At 32.7% G+C, this 20053-nt stretch overlaps 2 protein-coding genes across 3 annotated transcripts; both read left to right on the top strand.

Annotated features, from left to right (window-relative positions):
- Window positions 1-281: 281 nt before the first annotated feature.
- Window positions 282-1115, top strand: LOC110698938 (ethylene-responsive transcription factor ERF084). The gene has a single exon (XM_021876442.1). It carries the CDS (start codon window positions 282-284, stop codon window positions 1113-1115), a length of 834 nt encoding a protein of 277 aa, XP_021732134.1.
- Window positions 1116-6528: 5413 nt separating this feature from the next.
- Window positions 6529-14765, top strand: LOC110698593. Of its 2 annotated transcripts, XM_021876054.1 has the most exons (6): window positions 6529-7682; window positions 9153-9223; window positions 9905-10016; window positions 13160-13212; window positions 14180-14353; window positions 14501-14765. In XM_021876054.1, the coding sequence occupies exons 1-5, from the start codon at window positions 6680-6682 to the stop codon at window positions 14321-14323; spliced, it is 1383 nt and encodes a 460-aa protein (XP_021731746.1). In that variant the 5' UTR covers window positions 6529-6679; the 3' UTR covers window positions 14324-14353; window positions 14501-14765. The 2 variants fall into 2 exon arrangements, with proteins under 2 accessions (XP_021731746.1, XP_021731745.1); XM_021876053.1 differs by having other exon boundaries at window positions 6530-7682; window positions 14180-14765.
- Window positions 14766-20053: the final 5288 nt, after the last annotated feature.

The raw sequence follows: 20053 nt of genomic DNA, 5'->3' as shown, positions 1-20053 counted from the left end.
AGAGAGAGAAAGTGGAAAAAAAGTTCAAAGCAAGTGAAAATTTTAAGGATAATTTTAAAAGTACAATTGATAAATTTAAAAAAATAAGGGTATAATAGTCTTTAAAAACTATCCAAAAATAGGAACACCATTAAAACAGGAACTATAATATGGGACAGAAAGAGTAGAATAATTATTTTTATCAATTATTAATTGACCACTATATATAGAAGTAGAGTGGCTTTTCATCATTTCTCATCCCTTTCTTCTCTTCACTCCTCTCACACTAAAGTTAAGCCACCATGAATGATCTTAGTACCTTAGAATACGTTTCTTCCTTCATATTTGAGCAAGAAACGTTTCGAAATCTACCCTTTTTCATTTGCAATGACCCTATTTTCAACACCCTTTATCAATATGATGCACTTTCATCACCTTTCTCACAAAACGTTTCTTCAAGCTTTCCTACTACAATTGATAGACAGAAGAGGAAGACTCCTCCTCCACCTCTTCCTCCTTCGCCGCCATCGTCTCAGGTCCTTGAAGGTATTGCCGCTGTTGTAGGCCAACATGTACTCTTTGGCACCACCCCAACCACCAAACCAACAACATGCAAAGATGACAAGAAGGTTGAAGTTTCGAATCCTAACCCTAACACACTGAAACGTTTCGAAAATGAAAATGATAGAAGAAACGTTTCGGAAAAACAGTCAAACTCTAAGGGAAAACGTTTCGAAACGAGTACAGGGGTGGAGAAGAAGTATAGGGGAGTAAGAAAAAGGCCATGGGGAAGGTGGTCAGCCGAGATAAGAGACCGAGTTGGGCGATGCCGGCATTGGCTTGGCACGTTCGACACACCCGAAGAAGCGGCGCGTGCGTATGACGCGGCTGCTCGGCGACTCCGAGGATCCAAGGCCAAGACAAACTTCCAAGTACCGTCGGTGGTCCCCACCTCAACCTCAACGACATTGTCTCCGACATCATCATCCTCGTCTTCCTCGTACGACTTTATGAAGAATAACAACGCAACAACAACAATGTACAAGAAAAAGTGTCAAGTGGTAACATCTATGTCTCAGCTTGTTACTAAAAATAGTTTTATGGAGCTTGACTTACAATTGGGAGTACATAAATAGAAACTACTCCCTTTTTTCTCTAATTAGTATTAAGGTGCTAGTTTAGAAGTGTTTAGGTAAGGAAATTATATTAGACTATATATTGTTAGTGCATGGTTATTTAGATGGAGAATTTACATAATACAAGTACGAAGTATATGTATCTTTAACCTAATTATTTAATATTTTACTAATTTTGTTGGTAGAAGGGTTAAGAGTACGAAAAAAGATATTATGTGTTGAAAGTTGTGAAGTTATAAAATTATAAAGTCACGTAGGTTAAGATGGAATCATTTCTTGTGATTTTGAATGGAATCTTGGCCCAACATTTTTTGTCATTAATTTCCTTATGATTTTGGTATTGAGCAATGATAATACTCTAATGCAGTTTACCAAGTTTACCACTCGTGTACGACGCAATTTAATTTTTTTCTTGCACATCTTCATTATCTTTTACATGGGTGGAAATGTTTCAAATCAAGGGTTGATTATCTGTTGTAAACTTGTACCGAGTAATTGTTGATTAAATTAGATTTAAATATGGGCTACTACGCCCTTTTTAAAAAAAAAAAAAAAAAAAAAAAAAAAAAAAACTGAAAATTTCAAATATTGAGCATTAGATTAATTAGTGAAATTGATTATTTGATACATACACGATGTACACTTGTACGTGAATATTATACTCACGTGCAACTAGAAATAATCAGAAAATTTACTAATATATTGGACAGCAAAATGTTCAAGTTTTATTTGTTGTGTGAATTGTGATGCATGTCTTAATGGAAGTGCTTCTTAGCTCTTAGACAATATTCTACCACATGTGACCTAAAAAATGAGATTTCACAAATTTTAACCAAAATAAATTAGAATTCAGAGTAAACCTAGAAAATGATGGTAAAATAGTTACAAATTACTCCATATTATTGTTGATTATAAATTTATCATGAGGTCCTTCGATTTTAGGGTTATTTAAATCATCAAACAAGGACCCTAAATATTTAAGATGTTATACGTTATACTTCTTGACATCCTTTTACTATGTATCCTTAGCTTAATACTCAGTACTCTCAATTGATCTATACTTTGAAATGTAAATCATGTTTTTTGTTAATCACTAAAATACTTGTTTATTCTAGCTACATTAGTGAAAATGACAAATAGTCAATTTCAAGATACGGAGTAACATGTTTGATGGTGTAATTGATTTTCCGATCCGAAATTATGAAGAATAGTTTAACTTTAATGATAAGCCTATGGTAATGGCATTTCCAAACATGATAATCATGCAATCACATAAAAATACTTCATATTTAAATTCTCCTTTACTCCTGTAATTTTGGTTACATGAATTATCAAAATACTATGGACATAAAGTATACAGTATGGTCCAACAGGAAACTTCAGCTAACTGGAATAATAGATTCATAGATCCCTTGGGTTTCAAATAAATCCCCTGATCTCTGCCAATATATCTTCCCAAATGTACTTTTTTCTCTTTTTTTTTTTTTACTTCATGTTTTCAATCTGTATCTACTTATTAAAACAAATTACTACAGTATTGTATTTTTATAATATTACCAAAAAAAAAAAAAAGAAAGGGGTGGAAGCAGGGATTTTGGTACAAAAAATCTGGCATGAAAACCTGGATATAAGTTGTGAAAGTGGCCCCCCCCCCCCCCCTGCAAAGTAACAGTTGAAGATACCTCCTTTACTTATTGATTGAAATTACTGCAAGTGCACAGAGATTAAATTGGGAGTTTGATGGATTTTGAAGTTTGAAGGGATGCTGATTTTCCTGGATTTTACTACGGAGTACTTCTCTATACGTTATCTTAATTTTAATTTTATTACACAAAAAATATGCAAGATCAGAAATTTCATCCTTGGTGTCATACTGTCATTATAAGAACCAATGGTTTATGGACAATGATTTTATTGTATTGTTTTGGTAATTTTATGTGTTAGTTAAACTCGCAATCTCGAGGGAAGCTAATTATGGGATTAATCCATAAATCTATAGTCTTAGTGAGTATAATAACCTTATGGATTTCGTTCTTGGAAGAAATTGAAATGACGCAATTGGCATATAAACGAAACACATCTATGTTTAAAGGTTATGTTTGTTCTTCTTGTCTTATATTTTCACTTATCAATTTACAAGAAATAAGTCATATGAAGTACAATATATGTTCAAGGTTAATAAGATAAGATAAGATAATCCCTTCAACAAAAAAAAAATTAAAAAAAAAAAAAAAAGATAAGATAATCTAAGCTTAGGTGCAATAAGTTAAGAAAAATTATATTAAGATGAAGTTTAGGTTTGGCCAAACTATCTAAATTACTCCCTCTGTTAAATGTCATGTGCAACAAAATGAGAGTTCGTGGTTGTCAATGCAAAAGTTAAGGGGCAAAGATTAGAGAAAGTTTAAGGAACTTGTGGTATGTAATTAAGGTGGAGAGAGAATGTTTTGATAATTAATCAACCACCCACTGTCGCCATCAAGACCAGCCAACACCACCCACACCGCCTTCACCAACACCACCGCCGCCTTCACCATCACCACTACCACCCCCACAAAACCACCACCACTACCAACCCCACGAAACCACCACCACCCTTACGAAAACCCACCATCCCCACGAAACAACCCCTCATTCGTCATCCCCTCCCTTTTTCGACAGCCCCCTCCCCCGTCTTTCCCTCCTTTTTCCGGCAGCCCATAAATCCCAAACCTAAAAACCCATAAATCCCAAACCTAAAAAACCCAGAAATTGTCACCTAAAACCCACGCCCTAGAACCCTAACCCAGAAATCCGACCATCATCATCACCTTCAATTGAAATCAAAACCCACAAAATCAAAACTCAGAAAATCGCAATCAAAACCCAAAAAATCGAAATCAAAACCTTGAAAATCAAAGCCAAAAAAATCGAAACAAAAATCCAGAAAATCGAACAAAAGAAGGTCCGATCTCAAAAAATTGAATGAGCGAGATTATCAACTTCCCCTCACTGTCGTCGTCAATGGCCATGTACGCCTCGTGAAAATGAACAGAGAGTTGGTGGTTCCAAAAACTCATGAAGACGAAGAGGAGAGAGAATGACAAAGAAGATGAAGATGAACTAGGGTTCATCTGGAAAAATCTGAAGAACTTATAAGGAAGACCAGCCATCACAGTAATTGTTGGTGGTTGGGATTGTGAGTAAATGGAGGGATTAATTAAATTAGGGAAATCTGATTAGTTTTAGGTTAATGTGATTAAATTAAGTTAAGGGCAAAATTAAGAAAATCAGAATTTTTAAGTAAGGGTAAATATGTAATTTCCAGGGTTTTTGTTTACTAAAAATACAAAGAAAACAGAGAGTTGCACATAACCCTAATCATCCCGTTTTGACAAAAGTTACACATAACATTTAACGGAGGGAGTAGTTTGTTTTGCAAAGTCAAACTCGCGACCATGTTAACCAGGGGATAATGAATCATTGATTAACAAAATATAATTACCTCCATCATACCATGCATGTAGGTAACTTGTTAAGTAACTAAATTATGGCATACATAAATTGATATTGTTCTCCTTGCCTAAAGGTGCCTACATAAATTATATATCATATATATTGTATTGTAACATATCCTCTTAATAATTAAATGAAAATGAGTAAAACAATCAATAATAACATAATACTAAAACAGACATCAGAAATGACACGTGTCACTTCTTGGTGCTGTTTTTTCCCTCCAAAACACATTTTTTTTCATCAAATCTTTCTCAAATATATTTACTATATTATTATAATATATAACCTTCCTATTTGACTACCATATGTTTTAAAAACACTAAAAAAGATTCACGCCATTTATATTATAGCAAATATCTAAAATTGTCATCAAAATAATATTCTATATATCGCTAATATATATTTCCAAATTAAATCTTCAAATACATCCAAATCAATAATTTATATATATATATATACTAAAATGAAATTAGGCATGATACATGTCATTTTATGGTTAAAAATTTTCTCTCCATTTTTCCTTTTTTTTTTCAATATTTCAAGAAAACAATTTAGAATTAGATATATAATATATATTTTCCAGTTTGACAATCAAATTTTTTCTATATATATACACACTCAATTGGAATACTTTTTCATATCTTTCAATTATTTTATATTTTGCATGTATTTAAAAAAAATGAACAAAGATTATGTAATTATTAAATTAATACTTTAATTAAATTATTCCTATAATATTATAATTTTTCCTTTGTTTCAACTTTACTATTTTTGCAATAAAGTTTATTTCAATTTTTAATAAATCATTTAGGTAAAATATATATGTACAAGTATATCTTTCATTTTATTTTTTATAAGTGGTATTAATAATAGCATGGCCACTGCCTGGGTATTAAACTTGATTTGTATTTTTTTAATATAAAATCTCATAGACCTTTTTTTATTTATTTTTAAATAAAGTCTAATGTTTCGATAACCTTGTCATTGGTATAATAAGTATAAAAAATAATGGTGTACGTACCATTATTGTTGAATTAATATTGCAATTTGTTACAATATACTCCGTAAAAATTTATTAATAACCGTGCGATGCACGAGACTTAATCTAGTAAGTTTAAAATGAGTAGATTTCCTCCTCTTTAACACTTTATTTGGATAAAAAAGTAGTTAAGCGCCTTCATTCTTTTAGGTTGGATATACGTGATATAACTTACGAAGTTACAAGGTTTAATTAACCTATATGTCATATTGCTATAATAGTAGTGCACTATTTTTTTTTCTTTTCTAATTTTTATTTATGGCATAAATTGACAACATTGACCATATTAAAATATAATAGAACATTAATAGTCATGTACAACATTGTTAAATACTAAATCTATTCTTAAAATTATTTACATTTGATTCTTTCATGGTTTCAAATACAAATCTATGACAATTTATTATTAAAACAATGATGTAAAACTGATGTTTCAAAAATATACGTTTTAAGAAAATCAACAAGGTCTCACTTGAAAATTCAAAATTTGCATTAGCAAACAACTAACCCTAATAAACAAATCAATATACTTAATTTAAGAGTCACTTTTAACAGAAAGGTCTAAAACCCCAATCCACATATGATAAAATTCAATTATAAAAATAAAAATCATGATATTCATGCACCAATAACTTTGTTAATGTACTTTCTATTCATACAAATTATTATAATATGATTAATAATACGAATATTTGCACAATTACATTACATTCTAGTTCTAGGATGAAAAATTACAACTCATGCACCATTCTCAAATACGAAGAATTTTTTTTTGGACCAATTTTGCTAACTTTTGCTTTAGTCCAACCAAAACATTTGGGTCAAGCTTCAAGCAACCCAACTCAAACATTATAGGCTCAAAAAACACCCAACACAAACACAAGCCCACCTGAATCGAAATGCACCCAACTTCAACTTACCACTTTTATTTAGCTTCTTCAATGGCTTCCAATTTCTAAGGTTAACCCTTCATTCTTCTCCAAAATCTCAGGGTTTATTCCTGCTACTACTACTCAAGCATTCATCAATGGCGTCTTTAGCTCTTCATCTTAAATCCCACCACCATAAACCCTCTCAATTCCTCCTCAAATCCACTTCATCTAATCTCACTTTCTCTCTCCTCTTTTCTTCATCTTCTTCCTCCGACAACAACAACAATGGCGGCGGTAATCCCCCCGACAAGCCGCACCCCTTTTCATCTTACTTTGATGGTATCAAATCCAAGTTAAAACACCATGAACAACAGCGAGAACAAGAACAGCAATCTTTGGGTTTTAAGTATTCGAATATTGGGGCAAATCCTCAAGGTTCTTTGAATCCCAAAAATGCTGCTTCATTTGATGAAATCAAGAAGAATTTGTCGGAGTTTCGCCGTCGATCGACGGTTCCGCCGCTGGGTTTCGAGCAGCAGCAGAAGCAGACGATGTTTCAGACCGGAAATGCTGGAAACCCTAATGATAATGCTGGGAAAAATAGGGGGAATTTATCGTTTGATTCAATTAGAGAGAGTTTGCGAAAAATGAAGGGGACAGTTGGAGTAGATGGGAGTAATACGAGTGCTAAGATGTCGTTGAATAACTATAAGCAAAGCCTTAAATTGCAGCCGATAATGTCCGGAAGTGGCGGCGGAAGCGGCGGAGTTGGTGGTTTTGGAAAGGTGATTGGTGGGTCGAGTGAGAATTTGCCAATGGAGGTGTTTGGGAAGGAGATGAAGGAGAAGGAGATGAATTCAGGGGAAGCTGGGGATGAAAAAGGCGACCACGAGTCGGGTTTCGAGTTATATAAGATGTACACTCATGATGAGTTGGGGAATAAGCTGAGGGAGCTGAGGCCTGAGGTGAAGGGGAAGAACAAGGATGGAGAGGAGGAGAGTTGGTTTTCGATTTCGGAGTTGGGTGAGAGGTTGAAGAAGCTTAAGAAGGATGAGGAGGCGGCCGAGAAGCAGAGTCCAACTTATTTTAGAGAGTTGAGGGAGAGTCTTTCGTCTCTCCACAATAGTAGCAAGGATAATAGGCTCAAGAATGCTCCCAGTGAGTGACTTTCTTACATTGATAATGTTTTTATTCTTTGAAGAATTGTGTTTTTTGTAATGTGATTGTGATTTAGTGTTGACTGTTTTGTCTATTATTTTACATAGTAGTTTAGTAACTCCCAAAATTCTTATCCTAAAAGGGGTTAATCTGTAACGTTGATATGAAACAGAATTGATAATGAACTTTGCTTGGTTTTGGGATTGTTATTTTGAAGTGTTGTGTATGGAAGGATGATTTCATAGTTTTTGTTTGAGCTTGAAGAAATGACTTAATACCCTAGTGTTTTGTTAGTTTCTGAGCAAATTTGCTGAGCTCAAGCACGTTTTAAGTTATAATGATGTTTTATTCTTAATCCGTGTTCTCAATTAATGTATTTAAGGAAGTTTAACATTTCATTGTACTTATAGTTTAACATTTCATTGTACTCATCTCTTATGATCATATTGGGGTGTGGGTTTTAGTTGGGGTACGTGGGTGGAAAATGGTTTCATTTATATTCAAGGCTGTATATATTTTTAGTTTATTTTTGGTTTGAGCATTGAAGCCTTGAAGGCCTCGCATGATAATTCCAGGCTTAAGATGTGTTATAGAAAAGAAAAGTATGAAATGCTAGAGGAAGTGAAATCCTTTTGTGGACATGGAAGGCAGTGAACATATTTGATCTGTTTGATGTTTGGGGTTACAGCTCTCTTCTTGAAATGGGGACTTTAGGATCTATGTTCATGCTTTTAGCAGACTTCTTTGTTAAAAGCATGAATATACGACTTGGAGGGGATGATGTTTAGTTTGGGTAGAAGGTATGATTTTTTTGCTTTTGAATAAACATTTGAAAGAAAAAGTCTTATTGTGATGGATTAAGGATGTTGTTTTCTGTGCATTTATTCATCATTGGTCACACTCTATTGTAATGTCTATTGTCAAACCCTTAGTTTTCTTTGTTATCCTAGGTGGGAAACTCCATATTAATGTTATTGTTTTAGACATAGCAAAGTAAGAGTAGTGTTTATACACCTTGTTTGGTGCTTTCTGCTGCTAGGTAATATCATATAATCTCATCTTGTTTTATTTTCAGAAAGATTCCATTGGTGTAATAATATCTGTCAATTTACACCACTTAAAGTAATAATATCCAACAAATTACGCCATTTAGAGTATTTATCATACACTTGGACGGTGTAGTGGATGCTGCATGCCTGCATGAATGGCTACCTTGAAGCTCTCTTGGCTGTATATGACCTGGTTGTGAAGGGTCTCGTTATATTTATAATCTGCATGGTTACAATTTGCAATATTTAATACTCTTCAGAGGAGGATTGTCTGAAACATGAAGTATTTTGTCAATTATTATTGGTTGAAGTATTGTACTTAAAATTAGAGTGGCTCATTTTGCTATTGTACTTAATTTTAGAGTGGCTCATTTTGCTATTCTGATTTACTGTGCTGATGAATGCATTTTTTCTCTCGTAGTCCAGAGTTTGGGTTTGTTGTCTCCATCTAATTTCACGGAGTATCCTCCTCAAGAGCATTTAGTTGAAAAGGTAGTGGTTCCTTTCTGAGACCCCTTTTACTTTCCTCTGTTGTCTCCTCTCTGAAATTTCTGTTATTATTACGAAGTATATTTGTGTGTTTATTTGTCAGTTTAACTTGCAAACATGCCTTATTATTCAATTATGTATCATATTCTATCAGCTTGATACAGCGAATGTAGTTGACCAAGGCTAGGGAGAGGGGCTGCCAACACTTGTTCATCAGTCCCCACAATATAACAAATGTGAACGCCTGTGGGGCGTAGCTTCATTTATAGATCCAATTTGATTAGTCTGAGGGGTTGACTTTTTTCTCTCTAGGACGAAACTTTGTCTGCTTAATATTTTGGATTTATAAAATTAGTAGGATTGAGGGACAGACTGTTTATTTATATGTAGTATGTTATAATTTTATTTGTTTCCTTGTTTAGCTTTCAAATCATTTCTGATGTCACACCTTAGGCTGGGAACTCCTTTACTTGTACTCAAACATTAAGAGCATTCTATTCAAAGCTTCATATTTACTCGAGTTTATTATAATCTTGACATTTGACCATGAACCAATAGTCAGGGATGGAAATATTGCAAAACATGTTGAAATCATACTGCCTATTTTCTTTTACTCTTAATAGACATTATACAATTTAATTTTTTTGATTTTAATGGTTTAAATTCATTGTTTTTTTTTTGCAGTATTTCCATCCAGATAACATGTCTGCCGAGGAGAAATTAAAGCTTGAGTTGAAAAAAGTGCGGGATGAGTTTAAAATGCATGAGTCAGATTGTGGATCAACACGTGTTCAAAGTAAGCAGGATAACTTATTTTATTTATTATTTCAGTTTTTAATACCGTCTCGGACTTCCTATCTTCCTTGAAAGTGTCCAATCAGAATGCTTCCCTGGTTTATTACCTTATTTGGAAATCAATGGTCCTGTAAGGGCTGTAACAGTTGATTCCTTTTTTCATGGACTATAATTCAAGAGGACCAACTCTAATGTTAAGTCGCTGACTTTTGGAACAAGTAGACTTATAGATTTTTCTGCTGATATTACAGTGCTATGCAGCCAATATATGTTGGGAATTAGTTTGTATGATGTCTATTAGGGACAGAATGGACGATCTTTCTGAAAATCTTTTTTCCTCCCTATATTTTGGTGGTGTTAATGAAATTATTGGTTTAAAAGTGATGGCTTATAAATAATCGTATACAGGATTAGTTGCTTACTCAATTGTGGGACTTCCTCGGTTTGTTGATAATTGTTCCTCTTTGACTTCCTTGTGTGACAACACATATTTTTTAAATGTTAGTATCTTTAACCATCTACCACTAGAAAGAGTTGATATTTGTTAAAAAAAAATGTATTAATACAAATCCAATAAATTTAAAATAATACACATGTTTTATGTTGTATTAATACTAAATTTATGTTCAAAGTGTTTAAATAGATTAATTATTACTTTACAGGACAATAGGAACTAATCTTGTCTCCCCCTTTTCTTTTAGAAGAATGGTTCTGACACTCTTGAGAAATGTAATGCATGATCTTTCTTCTTAATGGATACCAGGCTGCCAATCATTTTAGCAATTTAATGATTGATGATGAAATGTGATACTTGAGGGTTGATATTTGTTAATGTTTTGAAAGAAACCTGCTTAGTTCTTTCTCACCCCAAGATAATTCTTTCCTGCTTCTGCTGCAATCTCGGTGAGTTATTAACTTCTTGTGTGGCAATGTGGAGACAGTAGAGTTTCTCTTGATTAGAGATTTACAAATTCTTTTGAAGGGTTATCCTGTTTTCGGGTTGTGGGACTAATTGCCATTAGATAAATGGTTTATTGTTTGTAGTGAGGTTGAAATTAGAAACTTTTTAAAGGTATTGGCACATAGGTAGTGCCCCTGCCTTTCCGATGGACCACATTTATCTCTCTCTAATCTTTATCTTCCATTCTGTTCTTCTGCCTTCCTCTGCCTCACTTTTTTATTTTTATTTTTATTTTTTTTAATTGTTATTATTTTTTATTTTATTTAATAAAAGTCAGTCTGTTATTACTTCATTGTCCCTCGTTGTATGTATGAGTTAGATACCTGTACCTCCCAATAGAACATACTTCTGTAGTTCTCTTATTTTAGTTGGAACATTTTTTTTGGTGGTTTCTAATGGGTACCTTTGACCATTATTAACTTTAGCTTTGTTTGTTGAAAAGTTACATTTTGAAAATATACAAGATTACAAATCTTACAAGATCCCATATGATAATAATTTATATTTTTCAACACCATCCAATTAAGATAAGAGAATTGGTTAAATAATACAACACATTGTATACAATAACTGGGTTCATGCTAGTGTTGTATGTTTTTTTTTTTAAAAAGATGGCTTTAAAAAGTTTCTTTACATTTGATTTATTTGAGAAAAGCAAAGAAAAACCACCACCACCATCAGTCTATCATCTTGCATGAACCTGACAAAAATGGTTGGACTCACCGCCATAAAAAACCAGCTTCTAAGAGGAATTTATAGTTGAAATAATTATGTAATTGTTAGTGGCTAGGGTTGCCTAGGAAGGGAAATAATTCCTTAGTTTTGCTTCTTTGAAGGGATATTGGCTACCATCACCACCATTTATCTATCACCTTTCAGTAAAACCTACTGTAGTAGTTAAGTAGGAATAAGGAGAAGGAAACAGATTGGGAGTGTAGAGGAAATTGTACTCACTTTAGGTTTGGTGGAAAGACCACAAATCAAAGCATTCCGACTGAAATCACAAAGGGGGAATTGGTTAGGGGAAGGGGAAGAGGGAGAAAGGAAAGGTAATCAAAGTTGCGAACACTATATCAATTATCAACCCAAGGGTGGAACATTTTAGGTAGTCCAATGTAATTATGATAGTTGTATCTTGAAAAGGGAGATAGTTGGCTTGTTAGAGGTAGAGGAGATTTAATTTCACAATAAATAAGGTAGAGTTGGCATATATAAAGGCATCCAGAAATATTGAAGAGTCATTTGAGCTTTGTTTAGCACTTGGGAGTGAATCAGGCCACTCGGAAGCATGATAAGTATCCTCTAATTTCTGCAATTTGTCAAATTGAATTCTCTTTCTTCTTCCTTCAATTTCTGTTACCATTGTGATAATTTCATAACAAAAGGTTTTGAAAGGGGAAGGGAAGAAAAAAGGTAAGGGAGTCAAAGTGGCCAACACTATCTTAAACCCTACATTGAAAGGATGTAAACGTGTCATGGAACATCTAGTTGGGTGTTTCATGTTGATGGCCCTTGGTGTCAGATCCTTCTTGATCTTGGCTCACTATTATACTTTGTTTTCCACTTGCTCTTTTACTAGCCATGATTATGCCGGTCTCACATCTCCTGACTTCTGAAAGTAGCCTCTGGATGTACCTTTTCATGTTCACGAATTGGTCCCATGGATTGCACAATGCTATTAGCTTTGTGTATTAAGTCATTTTCTATTATTTGTAGGTGTTGCCTGATCTTGTCATCATTATTGAAATGGTTGATAACTTGTGATTCTTCAGTCTTATTGCTATAGTTATTGGTGTAAAAGAATGATGGAATTTCGTTTTCATAGGGTGTTGTATTGATCGGATCATATTCATCTTGGTTTGGCTATATCTTGTGTTTAGGTGCAGCTTCACTCTTTGAGTCAATGAAAAAATGCTAGTTTTATTTTGTTCTGACATCTGGGATGGGAAATTTCTTGTCAATGAAATTTGTTAGCGTTGACCGTGGCTGTGGAAACCTTAGTTTTTACCTGGTATTGAGTATTTTCAAACTTTTGAGTTTGGGAAACATACTATAATGCTCTGTTCAGCTCAAGTATATACCCCAGTATAAAATCAAGATTTTGAAACTTCTGTTGTTTTCATGATTTCCATTTTCGTTTATCCGTAGCAATTGATCATCATTTTTCTCTTTGTACTTTGCAGTTGCACAACTTACAACAGAAATACTTCACTTGTCTGCTGTTTTGCACAAGAAGGTAAATACTCTGTTATGGACCCTCAACATTTCTGCATGTTATTGTGTACTACAGTGTATGTATATATTGAAGAATAAGTTTCTCTTGAACTTGTATTGTTCTTTCAATATATAATTGATACAGGTGTCATATGCTTCTGAAGTCCTGATATGACGTGCATATTTTATATTCAATAGAAATGATAATGATTATACTTTATCTATTAAATATAGCCAGCTTTAGGGGTGGCAGTCTGGAGCTTCTGGGTACTCTCATATTTGTCATTCTTTCGCCTTGTTAGTTACTATGTCTGTTCCTTTTATGTTCTTTACACTGTTTAAAGTTCTATTTCGTTCCATTTTAGGTAATTGATCTTAACACCTTTTGCCCACATGCTTACATTTGCCACTATTTCCTTTTCGCTCTTTCTTCTTTTCTTGATTCCTGTGCAAATAATAACTTTAGGTGCAGAATGTATAATTTGCTTCTCTCTATCCTTGATTATGTATTGGAACATATTGCTGTCCAGAACATTTAGGCATGGAATTAATACGTAGTAATATGATTGCCTCACTCTATCCTTGATTATGCTTTGGAATATATTGTCTTAAGAGGCAATCTTGTTTTTGGGATCTTTCTATTTTGTGTGATATACTTTTGGTTATTTATTGGCAACACCAAGCAATAAATTCTTGTTGGATGGAATACAAAAATTTTGCCACCGATTTCGTATAGTAATTTCCCAAGTTCTTATGCTGTCTGTTCAGTGTACGCACACTGCAATTCTTGTATGAAAATTTTATGTCTATGGTAGGGGTTTGGTGTGTGTGTGGTCTATACCTTAGCCTTATTTCTGATTTATTTGGCTTTCTTAATCACCAATGTAGTTTTTGACAGCTTGATATGAAAAGGTAAACAAGTGACGTAATCTTTCACTTTATCTGGAATATTTTTGACAGCCAACAATTATGTTGTTATTTTGTTCTAGGATAAGCATTCTCGTCGAGGATTGCAAGCAAAGGTGCAGCAAAGGAAGAAGTTGTTGAAATATCTGAGGAGAACTGACTGGGAGTCCTATTGTTTTGTTCTTTCAAAACTTGGCCTTCGTGACAATCCTGATTACAAGAATTAAGAATGTATACACAACTTAGTTTTCATTGCGGTAATGAATAGTTTGCCTCTAATTTTCCTGCTTTTGTATTCAGTTCAAGAAGTCCTTTTTTGATTTATCAAAGATTCAAAGGTGCTAATGGTAGCTGAGATTAGAAATATTAATGCATCCTTCCATTCTGTCTTAATTTGTATACAGTGCACAAGGTGATTCAAAGCTTGCATATAATAAAGCTGAGTGTAGCATTATCAGGCCGACGAAAGTTAGATTTTTTGGGGGAGAAATTCCCTTTTGTAAACGTCAAGGAAATAGCACTTGATTTGACTACTTTATCTTGCATTATCATCAAGGAAAGGGGATGTAATGCAGTTATTTTTCACTAGGATGGTTACTTCATCTTACATTATGTCTCTTCAGTGTTGGAGAATAGCTTCTCTCAATTTTGGAAGGTTGATGATAACAACACGGACCGTATTATCAGAGGTGTAGGCAATATTACCTGCAGGCTAGAATGGAGATTTTGGTCGATAAAACCTACAATTGATACTTCAATCAGGCATAGCCGAGCACGGAAACTATGAAAATAAGTAGACTTTATCATACAAACATCATTGATGCCACAATTTATTTTTTGCATTACAATTTGCCATCACATGATTTGGTCTTGATATCCAACTGTTTTAGGCATTTACATTGATCACCAGCCTAAGCCTCGAAGAGCATCAGAGGCCATGAAGCTCACCTTCTAGGAAGGGTATCTCCATGCACCCCACACATCATATGCAAAGGCCTAGTTACATTATATCGACGACTTCCTTAGCACAATAAAGAGCAACGCTAGATTCACTATTCATCTGAGCAGCAACGACCAAACAAGCAGCAATGTTTTCCAGTCAAAAGAGCACGATCCTTTCCAATGAACTGTACTCAACAGCTACATCACGTTGAATTTGTGGCTACCTGGAGTACATCATTACAACATTGCCAATACAATCAAATATTGTTCAAACTGAGCTAATAAAAAACTGTTATAAGATACTCAAAAAGTTAGCTATCTTGTAGTTTTTGACGCCTGGAGTTTATGTGAAATACAATCATATACTTCCTTTTGTTAATATTAATGTGCCATCTTTTGATATATTTCCTATTTTGACTGTTTCACAAATATTTATAATTTATTAAATTTCAGAAATAAATTAATCAAGTTTTAAGTAAGTTTGTAAATTAATTACTATAAAATAATTATAATTTACCTCAATATAAATAAAAGATACTGAATCATTATCGATAAATTTGGTTTCATCACAAGAAATTAAGCATGTAAAAATCATTTAAAGGTATCAAATAGTCCTTTTTAAAACTTAACCCTACAAAACAGATCTTAATGTGCAATAACAATAATATCATGTACCAAATCAGTAAAAAATAAAAACATATGGAGTACCCTAAAACTTAATGTTGTACAGTAGTACATAATTTCCCCAAAGACTTTGAATTTTATTTTATAATGTAGGTAAGCAAATAGTGGAAAGGTTCCATAACATAATCAACACATGATTTGGCAAACTCTCCACCTCCATATCATGCAATATGAGCTCATCAATGCTTCGTATAGACTCCCCGAAAAGGGACTTCATTAATTGAATACTGTCTATTTCTAATATCCTTGAATCGAAAACATCACCGCCAGCTGAATTATTGTCGTTGCTGCTTGAAGACGAGTCGGAAAATGAGGAGGCATCAGGGGTCGTTGCATTTGCTTCATCATCTCTTTCTTTACAGCGAGATGACGAGTTTTTCCATCAGGTCTTTTGCTGGTGTCCTCCATCAAGTACGACTCCTTTCCTGCGACTTCTTGAACCAAATCATGCATTTTACAAGAATGAATTTCACCATATTCATCATGTCTAATATCTTTTTTTGGAATTTTTATTACATAGATTTTTGGGGTTTTATCACTTTTTTGTTCATGGGTAATTTGATTTATAAAGGCCATTAATATGTGTGTGGTTGATAACATTAAACAACTTAATTTGATGAGTTTTATGCTGTCGAAAAAAAAAAACTTAATTTGATGAGTTTGATTTAAAAATCTTATACTTTTTAGAAATAGATTAAAGTATGTAGTATTATTAGAAAACGATAGATAGGGTTTGAAATAGCTAGATTGAAGTAGTTTATGCATCAATGTATTGAACTTATTAACATCATCATTATACTTTTAATTGTGTTCAAATCTGTGTTAAAAATATGCAATGTAGAGGGAGTATTTTAATTGCTTTTCTTGTATATTTCAGGATGGGAATATTTATAGATTCAATGGTAATCAAGAAAGGCTTCAAGTGGAGAGTAACCATTTATTTTTAAATGGTTGTATTTTTTTCCTATCAAATTAAACACTAGTCTGTTATATATATATATATATATATATATATATATATATATATATATATATATATATATATATATATATATATATATATATATATATATATATAATGTAACATTTGGTTATATATGAAATTGATTTTATTGTTATATACTGTATTGTTATAACGGTTGCTGAAGCGAAATCAATAAAAAATTAAGATTTTATCTTTTAATGGGCAATAATTTATCATCAAATTTTAATTTTACAACTTTTGTTGAATTGTATGTAGCATAAGTATAGGTCCAAAAAAAAAATAAAAAAATTCAGCAACAAAATTTGTTGTTGCTAAAGTAAAAATGTTTTTAACAACTATTATTGTTGCGAAAAAATTCTAAGTACAGTCCTAAAGAAATAATTTCCGCTACAAAATTTGTTGTTGCTGAAGTAAAAATATTTTTAACAACAACTATTATAATTGCGAAAAACTACAAACCACAAATCAGGTAATATTAAGATTTGGCAACAAAAATGTTGTAGCGAAAAAACTATTTTTGGCCACGAAAGTAATTCGTTGCAAATACCTTTGGTAACGGCATCATGGATAACAAGCGAAAGTCGTTGCCAAAAACCAAATTTCCTGTAGTGTTCCTAAATCTATCCCAATATATCACATATATCTTTTCACAATAATATCTCTTATGATATTATTCTCATAATATCATATCACAATATACATTCCTATCTCAATAATCACCAATTGATTTTAGTTTTCATACTCGTATATTGTAATACATACCCTAAATTATACATATATGAATTACATTATGCAGCCACGGTGGTTGAAAAGATGGCAACAACTTCTGACCAAAGACCTATGATTGTATTTGAAGAAGTGGTGATAGTCGAACAACCAAAAATCGATCATATTTAAGGAAACCGAAAAACAAAGATGATGTTTATGCAACCAAATACTGGTGGATTAGATGCACAAATTATTAAAGAAGTTACAGCAAGTAATACCGGGGTGGCTATAAAAACATGCGCAGTACTAGGCGAGGAATGTAGTTTTTTATGGAGGTGTTGTCCGGGTACCAGTTGCGTTTCAGCAACATTTTGGGATAGAGCTGTTTGTACAGCGTAAAATATATGAAGTACGGAGTATAACATTAAGAACCACCAAGATGCCGTAGCTCGAACAACGGAATGTTTAGCTGAGCTTATCTCTCGTCTTTCTTGCTTTAAATTGTGTACTTTGTCATCTGCTTAATTAATTACTTTCACATTAAAGCTTTTAATCTATATGTAATACTTCTTTCGTTCTTTTTTACTTCACCTGTTTTTAATTATTACGTTTGCTAATGCGTGCATGACTTTGACTCCCAATAATAACTTTAATTCTCAATAAGTAAAAATTATTCCCTCCATTCTTAAATAATTAACACGTTTGACTTTTTTTTCATTATTCATATATTAATTTTGTCCATCGTTATTTAGTAATGTATTAAAAACAAACTTTTTTTATCATGAAATATTATTGTTAAAAATAAGTACTCGTATTATTATAAAGTTTCATAATATTAACTTTTTTTTTATATATATATATTTTACAAATATTTAATCATATATATTCATTATTCAATGTCAAACTAGTGCGTTAACATGTGTGTCAAGTTTAATTTAACTGTGTCAATTATTTAGGAACACAGGGTGTATGAAATTTATATAATATAATAATATTTATTGAGATGAATCTAACAGAATCCCACATAAATATGATTTTTCCTTACATGTAACTCACAAAAGATTGTCAAAGGAAGAGTGTTGAATACTGTATAAGTTAAACTAGGCCAAGTAAAAAAGAATGGAGGAAATATATAATTGTGTGTTTGGCTAATCATGATCATGAATCATGTACTCCTATACTATGCATTGTACAGTATTATGATGGACCATAATAAATTATTTACAGAGCATATATTAGATATTTGCTACCACTTCCGTTTTTTATTATTTGCAATAAATGAATTTTTTATGTCTCACTAATAATACCCTTTTGTTGTAAATAATAAGAATTGAAGGTAGTATATAACAAGCTCTCTGACAAAAGGTTTAGGAATCATATAAGACATGTATCAGAAATTTATATTAAAACGTACACACTATTACATCCTCACACATTTTACATTTTGCCAGCTTAATTAGCTTGTCTACTAAACAAACATAAAACAGAAAATCAAGCAAGCGAACGACGCATCATAAAATAGAAAAATACAATCAAATCAAAGAAATTAAAATCTAGAAATGAGCCCAATGGTATAGTAAGTTACGTGCATATACTTACTCTGTTAAAAAAATTACAAACACTTTGACTAAAAATGTGCGAGTTTTTTTAGACAAAGTGTTGCAATTTTTATGAAATAGAGCAAGTATATATCTATATGTGTACTGTGCTGTAGATCTTAATTGCAAAAACCACCAGCAACGCCTGCAACAATCATACAAGAAAATCCTGAGCAACAAGAAGGTCCAATAAATGGGATCGGGTTACAATATTCCCATATTTTTGCACACCCTAAAACGTTCTCCATAGACCATAGTAGTTACTGAGACGTCGTCTTGTTTATTTTGAACATGACTATCTGTTTGTTGTAAAATCATCTTTCTATTCTTGTTTTCGGTCTCTATATTTGGTCGGACTATCACCACTTCTTCTACTTCGATGTCATATCTAACCGCCGTTTCTTCAGAAGTAGTTGTTCCAAGCACCGGATCAGCTGCGCGCATAAATACAATCAATAGAAACGCCGATAAGCTTCAAAAATAGTGCAAATAAATCAAGCAAATATATATACTTCGATGTCATATCTAACCGCCGTTTCTTCAGAAGTAGTTGTTCCAAGCACCGGATCAGCTGCGCGCATAAATACAATCAATAGAAACGCCGATAAGCTTCAAAAATAGTGCAAATAAATCAAGCAAATATATATACTACCTCCGTAAATATTAACTGCAATAACTTTGGAATATTTTATATCTCACAAACAATACCTTAAAGTTGCAACTAATATTTAACGGAGGTATTATATGTATATATACATACATACAAAACCGAATAAAAAACTAACCTGTTGTGAAACTCATGAGCATGAACAAAATAGCTAAAACTGCAAAACCAAGGAGTTTGGCTGAAACCCTCTTCATTTTGTTCAACTCAACACTAAATAGAAATTTCAAATTCTATAGTTAGTTACTAATTTAATGCTTGAATGGCTGTATCATTTCCTCATACAACTCTTTCTATATATACTGTATATAACATAGTAAATTATAATTTATAACCTTTAGGCTATGCGGCCCCTTCAAAAAATAAAAATAATAAG

This window comes from Chenopodium quinoa, unplaced genomic scaffold (genome assembly GCF_001683475.1).
Source record: "Chenopodium quinoa cultivar QQ74 unplaced genomic scaffold, ASM168347v1, whole genome shotgun sequence".
Classification (NCBI taxonomy): Eukaryota; Viridiplantae; Streptophyta; class Magnoliopsida; order Caryophyllales; family Amaranthaceae; genus Chenopodium; species Chenopodium quinoa.
The sequence above is the reverse complement of the archived record's forward strand: the minus strand, read 5'-3'. Positions and strand labels throughout refer to the sequence as shown.